The sequence below is a fragment of the Pelophylax lessonae genome, assembly GCF_965119305.1.
Source record: "Pelophylax lessonae genome assembly, chromosome: 1".
Lineage (NCBI taxonomy): Eukaryota > Metazoa > Chordata > Amphibia > Anura > Ranidae > Pelophylax > Pelophylax lessonae.
Window position 1 is genome coordinate 329,639,336 of NC_138768.1, and position 10,113 is coordinate 329,649,448.

The 10,113-nt window shown below is 41.9% G+C and overlaps 1 protein-coding gene across 1 annotated transcript in view; it reads right to left on the bottom strand.

The window, feature by feature from the left end:
* MRPL52 (mitochondrial ribosomal protein L52) overlaps positions 1–9,525 on the bottom strand; it is a 35,402-nt gene extending 25,877 nt beyond the window's left edge. The window contains exon 1 of the mRNA XM_082246185.1: positions 9,433–9,525. Within this exon, the coding sequence (XP_082102311.1) occupies positions 9,433–9,451 (19 nt within the window). The 5' untranslated portion in view covers positions 9,452–9,525. The remainder of the gene's footprint in view (positions 1–9,432) is intronic.
* Between the last annotated feature and the right edge of the window lie 588 nt (positions 9,526–10,113).

Genomic DNA, 10,113 nt, shown 5'->3' on the forward strand with positions numbered 1-10,113 from the left:
GAAGGCTGCAAACTCGCAGCCTGTTCCCGCATCGCACCCCCGGCAGTTCACACTGCCATATGCGATACGCTGGGGGTGTCAATGTAATCTTAACGACACCCCCAGTTTGATCGCATATCGCAGTGCGATCGTGCAGTTCGCACAGGATCCGATCGCACAAGTGTGAACCGCTGTGCGATCCGATCCTGATGCGGCTGCAAAAATGCCTCCTGTGCGTGTTTGCTGCGGGAGCGATGCGAATTTAGCCATACAGTTTGTATGGCTAAACTCGCACCGCACAGCTGATCGCATGTAATGTCGGAGCAGTGCGCTCCGACATTACATGCGAACCCCGCACACGCACAAGTGTGAACCGGGGCTAAGTGTAATTGGATGTGTTCTGGGGTCTCAGCTCACAGTCTACAATGATCATATTACAGGCAACCACACTAAGGCAGGCCATACATGATACAATTTTCTTTCAGTTTTCTGTCAGATTTTCTTGAAATTTACCTTCAAGTATGTAGTACGAAGGCCTGCCTAATTGGATACAAGTGAATGTGTTGTTTAGCTTTGACCTCACATTATGTGGTTTGTGGTAGATCTGACAGAAAATTGTGCAACAAAAGTTGGACATGTATGGCCAGTCTTAAGCCCCGTACACACGAGTAGAAATTTGGCCGGGAATTTTCTTCCGACGACCGATCTGCCGATTTTCGGCTTGTTAGTATGATACTTCCGACAACCAACTCCGACTTTTCAGCTGAAAAAATCCTGGTGTGCAGGCTATAAAATTTTTGTCGACCATCAAAACACGGCCGATTTTCGTCTCATTAGTACAGATTTCGATGGGGAAAAATCTAATGAGCAAGACTGGGCAATGCTCAGAGAAGAAAGAACACAAAGAAAGCAATTCAACACATGACATCACTTCTGAAGTAGAATTCTGTCGTACGGGAAAATTCGTGTGCAGTCTAGAGCACATTCCAACCAACAGACACCACTCTGGACAAAAGATGGACGACCGGTCGGCGGAAATTCGTTGCGTGTGTACGAGGCTTGAGGCTTAAGTCTACATTTCCTCTAATGCGACTAATCAATGGCACCCGTTCCCATCTATGCGACTTTGAAAATCAGTGACCTTAAAAAGGGGCCCGCACTACTTTGATGCAACTTTGATCCAAAGAGTGTAAAGTTGGATCAAAGTCGCACTCTAAATCGCATGATTAATATTCTATATGGCCTTATGAATTTTTGGGATTTATTTATATTTTATGTACTGCAATTTTAGAACTTTTTTGCACTTTTTACCCTATATGACACAACGTGTTGTCATACTTTATGAGTTAAATTGCCTATTGAAATGTATATTTTTGTCACTTTTTCTGCACTGAGAGCACTTTAGTATTGGATTCATAAGCCACAGTGTACTGGAATCCGTTATATATTTACTTTATATACATCACTTATGCTTTCATGTACACCTGGGTTTAAAGAAATAGCACCTTTGTCACATAACACAGTGTGCTGGAATTGGTTATATACAGTATAGCAAAAGTGAGTACAACCCTCACATTTTTGTAAGTATTTTATTCTATCTTTTCATGTGATAACACTGAAGAAACGCTTGAGGGGGGGCATGATAGCAATTTTTAAATATCTCAATGGGGATCTCAGCTTAGAAAAAAAGCTGTTCAGTCGAAGGGATTGCATGAGGACTAGGGGGCAAACAATGTGATTAGAGGAGAAGTGTTTAAACCTCATGGCAGCGTGGGGGGTTCTTTACTGTTAGGGCAACAAGATTGTGGAACTCTCTACCACAAGAGGTGGTTTCTGCGGGAAGTATGGTGGCTTTCAAAAGACTCTTAGATGTACATCTCAATGATCAGAACATTCAGGGGTATGTGAGATGATTACAGCCACACATACACCTACACAGGTTGAACTGGATGGACTATTGTCTTTATTCAACCTCACCTACTATGTAACTATGTAACTATAAAATGACACTTTGCTACAATGTAAAGTAGTGAGTGTACAGCTTGTATAACAGTGTAAATGTGCTGTCCCCTCAAAATAACTCAACACACAGCCATTATTGACTAAACTGCTCCTCTCCTGCCACCCATAAAAGTGATCCCACGGTGAACTCATCACCGGGACCACTTTTATGTGAAAGTGGACCACCCGCCCTGTATGAAAATACCAGGGTTATAGCAGCTATCTGCTGCGATAACACCGGTATTTAATGTCCAGAAGTGGTTAAAAAATTTTATTTTTTGCTAGAAAATTACTTTGAACCCCCAAACATATATATTATTTTTAGCAGAGACCGTAGAGAATAAAATGGCAATTGTTGCAATCTTTTATGTTACACAATATTTGCGCAGCGGTCTTATAAACGCAGTTTTTTGGGAAAAAATACACTTTAATGAATTACAAAAAAAAATAAACAATGAAATTGGCCCAATTTTTTGTATAATGTGAAAAATTATGTTACGCCGAGAATCGTGATCTTTATCCTAAGCAAAAAAATTGTGATTCTTATTTTATCCGGAATCATGCAGCTGTACCTGGGATGTATTTCAGTTATCTTGAAAACCTGGTCTGTTAGTGGGTCCTGAGGACAGGTGTTAAGAACCACTGATTTAGACCCAAGATGTCCCATTAAAGAGAACCTGTCACCAAAAAATCATTTGTCAATGATGAAATTACATTTTTTTTAAACTGTAAAAAATAAAAATTTACACCAAAGCGTATAAAATCACCCCTTCAAAAATGTTTGAGCACCCCAACCCCATATACATGCACCTATGAACATAAATGCACGCATTGGGGGTGCCTACACATGAAACTGGTAATTGTGATACACGTTACATATCGCCACACATGCCAGAGTGCGATCAATATTTCTAGCACCAGAGCTCCTTTGTAACACTAAATTGATGAACTATAGGGGGCTTTTTAAAGCATTGCCTATGGAAAATACAGGGTACTGAAGTCTGTCATTATTTCATGAGTGCACACACTTTTAGAGCAGTTGTAAACCACTGGATGTTTTTTCTTAAGCCCTGTACACACGATCAGATTATCGAAAGATCGGTCGTCTGTTTTTTGTTGCATGCTAGTCTGATGTGGAAAGTGAAGAGATTATTTTCATATGAAAATTCCCGTACGACAGAATTCTACTTTAGAAGTGATGTCATGTGTTGAATTGTTTTTTATGTGTTCTTTTGTCTCTGAGCATGCCTAGTCTTGCTCTTATGATCCGGACGAAAACTGTACTAATTAAATGAAATTTGAAAGTTGTGTTGACGTATGATAAAAATTTTATAGCCTGCACATCCAGATTTTGTCGTCCGAAAATCCGTAGTCGGCTGTTGAAAGCACCATACTAACAATCCGAAAACCGTCAGATCGTTCGTCGGACTAAATTTTCCTTCCAATTTTCGCATCGTGTGTACGGGCCTTTACCCTGCAAGGTAATGTCATAAAGTGCTAGTATGCAACCCATACTAGCACATTATGTTAAACTTACCTTAAAACTAAGCTCTTCCAGTGCTGAGATGTCAGAGCTGCAGGTGCTCCCATCTTCGACCATCTTGCTTCCGAGATTGTGGACATCGAGTCTCTGTGACTGGCCGGAGCCGCAAAGACATCACTCCCGTGCATGCGTGCGGGAGCTGCTGTTTGCTGCATGGGTGGCCGTTCCTTCAGAGCGCATGCATCGGTGATGTTACCGCCTGCATGTACAGTAAATAAATGGTGCAGGTTTAGGAGATATTTACACTACCTATAGGTAAACCTTATTATAGGCTTATCTATAGGTAAAAGTTAGTGATGGAAGTTTACTTCCACTTTAGGGTATGACATGTTGGGTATCTATTTACTCTTTGCAAACTTGTTTTTTTATATTTTACCAAAAAATTGGGTAATTTATTGCATTTGTGTGCCTTAAAATAAACTTTAGTGTATTTTTTTTTTTTTTTTACAGAAATTTTGCATTTCCTAGACCTTTGTGGTAATATCACATAGCAGAAAAAATTGAAGTACTGCTATTTTATTCTTTAGGGTGTCTGCTTTGTGAAAATATATAATGTTTGGGAGTTTACTGAAATGATTTTTTTTTTTTTTACGGTTTGCAATAAATGCAAAAGACAGCTTTGGCAGCGAAAAGCTTAAAGGGGGTCTAACCTTTCCTTACTCTATCCAAAACAAAAAAGTTTTGCCTTTAGTTATGCAATGTGGTTGTACGATCTGCTTAACCACTTCCCGCCCGCCCTATAGGCGATTGACGGCGGGAAGGTGGTTGCATTATCCTGACCGGACGTCATATGGCGGCGGCAGGATAATGCGCTCTGTGTGCCCCCGGGGGGCGCGCAGAGCTGCAATCGGTGATGCGACGTGTTACTCTGACACACCGCATCTCCGATCTCGGTAAAGAGCCTACTAAGATATTAAATAGGAAGTGCCTTTGATCGGCTTTCCTTACTTTGTGCCTGACAGGCACGAGTAGAGGAGAGCCGATATGCGGCTCTCCTGACAGGACGGGGTCTGCACTGGTAATCAGAGCATTGATTACCAGTGCAGAACATTGGGGGGGGGGTGCCACTAGAACCACCAGGGATGCCCACCTATGACCCCAGGGATGCCCACCCATGACCCCAGGGATGCCCACCATGGCCACCAGGGATAGCAACCAGGGCTCAGGGAGCCCGTCAGTGCCCTCCCCATCAGTGGTGCCCACCAGTGCCCTCCCCATTAGTGCTGCCCGCCAGTGCCCTACCCATCAGTGCTGCCCGCCAGTGCCCTACCCATCAGTGCTGCCCACCAGTGCCCATTATTGCCCACCAGTGCCGCCTATCAGTGCCCATTAGTGCTGATCTGTGCCGACCAATGCTGCCTATCAGTGCCGCATATTAGTGCCACCCCATCAGTGCAGGAAAAAAAACGTATCTATTTACAAAATTGTATAACAAAAAAACTTTATTTTTTTCAAACTTTTCGGTCTTTTTTTATTTTTTTAGCAAAAAAGAAAAAACCTTGTGGTGATCAAATACCACCAAAATAAACCTCTATTTGTGGGAAAACAATTACATAAATTTGGTTTAGGTACAGTGTTGCATGACTACGCAGTTGTCATTAAAAATGCAACAGCGCTAAAAGCTGAAAATTGGCCTGGGCAGAATGATGGGTGAAGCTATAGGCATCCTTTAGATATTTTTTTTTCTGCCGGCGATTCCATGCACAGTAAAAACAATCATAGCGGCAGTTCAACCACTTGATTGTTTTTACGCCCCCCCCTCCTCTCTCCAGTGCTTCTACTGGCTCGCCCGTGCGATCGGCAAGCCGAAGAAGGAATCTGCTGGCAGCGGAAGTTTACCATAGAGCCGACTATGTGATATCATGCCCAACCCCGGAAGTTGAAAACACTGCCATGTGTTCAGATGGAAAGCCTAAGATCATTTTTTTTTGGATCTCAGGCTTTCCAGCCTGAGATCAGGCTCGCACGCAGAACCAAGCGTAGGTAGCGTCCACATATATAAACGACATCCAAACTCCACATGAGGTATCGCCGTGAATGTTAGAGTGAGAGCAATAATTCTAGCACTAGACCTCCTCTGTAACTCTAAACTGGGTAACCTGTAAACATTTTTAAAGTGTTGCCTATGGAGATTTTTAGGTACCGAAGTTTGGCCCCATTCCAAGTGTGCGCAATTTAAAAGTGTGACATCTTAGGTACCTATTTACTCGGGAAACATCGTCTTTCACATTATACATAAAAATTGGGCTAACTTTAGTGTTTTTTTTTTTTTTTTATTCATGAAACTTTTTTTTTTTTTAAAAAAGCGTTTGAAAAATTGCTGCGCAAATATGGTGTGACATAAAAAAATTGCAACAACTGCCATTTTATTCCCTAGGGTCTCTGATTAAAAAAAAAAAACATAATATGTTTGGGGGTTGTGAGTGTTTTACACATATATATTATATATATATATATAAGAAAAAAATATATATATATGTTTGGGGGTTGTATTTTTCTAAAAAAAAAAACAAAAAAACACAACATATAATATAAACGGAATGAAAAGATTGGTAATGGCGCTAACCTGATATATTGCACAAGATCCTGTGTGTACGTGTTAGTGGTAAATACCAAAAAGACCGAAGAAAATAACTTATGGTATAAAATTTCAAGTGATCATAAAGTGCAAGTGCCAAGAGACAGGAACTATATATTGGGCTTAGTGATGTATGCCCAGAAAGTGCTTTTGTGCTAGAAATAAATGTGCAAACATCAAATATAAAGTGCTGTTTTATTGTTCACAGACAGTGCAAAATAAATAAATAGTGCGGGTATTAATGGTATAAATAAAGTAAAAAGGTGTAATCCATAAATATGGAGATGAAACTTTAGATCTATACTGTGCCAGACGTGGTGCTAGTGCAAAACAACAGTGATAGAGTCACTAGAGCTGTGATCTGGAAATAGCTGTGCATAAAGGGAACACTAGGTGTCACACTCACCCCTTTTAAATGGCACAAAGGGAATACAGGCTGTATTAATCACAGGTACACCAGATAGAGGCTTAGAATGTAGTCTTTGGGTGGGCAAACCTCAGGGGATCCTCCGGGTATGGGTCCGATCGTGGTGTCTGACCCCTCCTCGAAGGGGAAGAAAGATTCCGTCTGTCACTGTCCCCAGGCACCGTCCACCCTTGCATTCAAGACTATCTTGTGCTTGTCTCAAAGGGCATCAAACAAGTTTGTCTGAAGCAAGATGGAAGATTATGGTGTGATGCTCTCCTTTCTCCCATACAGATTTTTGTCTTGAATAACTTTGCCTTCAAACCCGGTCACAGTGTGGAGGTGGAGGGCTTCATTCCAAAGGACTGTAAAAGGTTTGCCGTAAACTTTGGAAAAGATGAAATGAATTTAATGTTACACTTTGAACCTCGATTTGATGCCCTTTGAGACAAGCACAAGATAGTCTTGAATGCAAGGGTGGACGGTGCCTGGGGACAGTGGCAGACGGAATCTTTCTTCCCCTTCGAGGAGGGGTCAGACACCACGATCGGACCCATACCCGGAGGATCCCCTGAGGTTTGCCCACCCAAAGACTACATTCTAAGCCTCTATCTGGTGTACCTGTGATTAATACAGCCTGTATTCCCTTTGTGCCATTTAAAAGGTGTGAGTGCGACACCTAGTGTTCCCTTTATGCACAGGTATTTTCAGATCACAGCTCTAGTGACTCTATCACTGTTGTTTTGCACTAGCACCACGTCTGGCACAGTATAGATCTAAAGTTTCATCTCCATATTTATGGATTACACCTTTTTACTTTATTTATACCATTAATACCCGCACTATTTATTTATTTTGCACTGTCTGTGAACAATAAAACAGCACTTTATATTTGATGTGTGCACATTTATTTCTAGCACAAAAGCACTTTCTGGGCATACATCACTAAGCCCAATATATAGATCCTGTCTCTTGGCACTTGCACTTTATGATCACATGAAATTTTATACCATAAGTTATTTTCTTTGGTCTTTTTGGTATTTACCACTAACACATACACACGGAATCTTGTGCATTATATCAGGTTAGCGCCATTACCAATCCTTTCACTCCGTTTATACACTTGACCCCTCCTTAGGGGTTGGTTGGTGGCAGCTTGAGTGCCGGTTCACACTACTGCGGGAGCGCTGATCGCATGTAATTCGGAGCGCACTGCTCCTTCATTACATGCGATCTCATGTGCGGATGCAAATTCAGCCATACACTTTGTATGGCTGAAATTCGCACTGCACCTGCACAAAAGACGCACATGAACCTTTTTTTCCAGCCGCATCAGGATCGGATCGCACAGTGGTTCACACTTGTGCGATCCGATCCTGTGCAAACTGTCAGATCGCCCTGCGATCAAACTGGGGGTGTCGTTAACATTTAATTGACACCCCCTGCGTATCACATATGGCAGTGTGAACTGCCTCTTGTGCGGATGCGATAACAGGCTGCGAATTCGCAGCCTTCCCGCATCGCACAAGTGTGAACCAGCACTGATACCTGCACTTTTTACATATTTTATACACTCCATAGCGCCGGTCAAATCCCTCTTTTTTAACAACATATAATATGTTTGTGGGTTATGAGTATTATATATATATATATATATATATATATATATAAAAACACAACATATATGTTTGGGGGGTTGTATTTTTCTAAAAAAAAAAAAAAAAAACACAACATATAATATGTTTGGGAGTATTTATAATAATATGTTTGGGAGTATTTATAATAATATGTTTGGGGGTTGTATTTTTCTTAAAAAAAAAAAAAAAAAGATGATTTTTACACGTAGGGGGAGGAGTGCCAGACCCAGTATGGAAGTGGTTAAAATGAACTTTAGTGTATTTTCTTTTTTTTTTTTTTTTTACAGAAATTTTGCATTTGCAAAACCTTTGTGATAATACCACATAGCAGGAAAAATTGGAACTACCACTATTTTATTCTTTAGGGTGTCTGCGTTCAGAAAATATATAATGTTTGGGAGTTTACTGCAATGATTTTATTATTCATTTTTTTAACGTGCAAGAAATGAAAGAGATGTCTCTGGCAGGGAAAGGGATTATAACCTTCCCTTAGGGCTCTTTCACACGGTTCGCCTCCATAGGCGGATCCGTGCTGCTCAGCGGGGATCGATCCGCCGATCCCCGCTGAGCCGGGCGGATGACAGCTCCGTCTCAGCTTGCAGTGCGGAGAGGGAGGTGTCACAGCTCCCGCTGCTCTCTATGGGGGATCGGATGAGAGCGGACCGCCTGTCCACTCTCATCCGATCCGATCCAATCCCTGAACAGATGGAAAAATAGGGTTTCCATCCGTCCAGATTTCACGCACAGGATCGGATGCGGATGGCAGCGGGTGTCAGCGGAGGTGTCTCCGCTGACACCCGCTGCCCCATAGAGCTGCATGGAGGATCCGATCAGATCCGCCTAAAAACTGACAGGCGGATCTGATCGGATCGCCCGTGTGAAAGAGCCCTTATTCTATCCAAAACTAAAACTTGCCTTTAGTTCTATTATTAGCAGCACTATATAAGGCTAAAGCTGGCCACACAATGTGCTTGTACAATCTGCTTTACATATACTACGCAGTGTAAGGACTTGACTGTATACAAAGTGAATCATTTGTTTAGCTGCAGCCATATATTACACTGTTTTAGTATTGTACACTCTGATTGTATAGTGTATGACCTCTCCCAATCAGGACATACAAGCAGCCGATCATTCTCTATGTTGCACTGCATTCAGCTCGGTACAAAGCCTCCTGGACTCGTCACACACAGCACCCCTGACACTCATAAGTAAGGAATACCAGCACACAGCTCATACAATCATGGAGAATATCCGAAATAACACACAGCTCATTCATCCTCCTCACCCAGCAAGGGCGCCGCCATCTTCCCGGCTCAGCCCCGCCCCCTATGTCACATGTCCGTCAGTCAGGTGACCGTAGTAGGCATAGTGAGGGAGTTTGGAGATATCTGATTGGCTGCATGCAGAGCAGACACTGCCAGGATAAAGCAGGTGGTTTTATTAGTTAAAGTCACAACGGCCAATTCTGACATTTCTCTCATGCATGTACAAATCAGCAAGCGGTCTTTTAAACGCATTTTTTGGGAAAAAATACATTTCACTGCATTTAAAAAAAAAACTAAGCAGTAAAGTTAGCCCAACTTTTTGTGAAAGATGATGTCAGGCTGAGTAAATAGATACCCAACATGTTACAGTTTAAAATTGCGCACACTCGTGGAATGATGACAAACTATAGTACTTAAAATCTTCATAGGCGACGCTTTAAATTTTTTTTTTAACGGTTATCAGTTTAGAGTTACAGAGGAGGTATTTTGCTAGAATTATTGCTCTCGCTCTGGCAATCGCGGCGATACCTCACATGTGTGGTTTGAACACCGTTTTCTTTTGCGGGCGCGACTTACGGTGATGGGGGGGTGCTTTAAAAGTTTTTAATTTTTTTCCTATTTATTTTATTTCATTTTTAGAACTGTTTAACTGCTTCGCGACCACCCGCCGCCTTTTTGCTGCTGCAGGGTGGCTCTCCTGC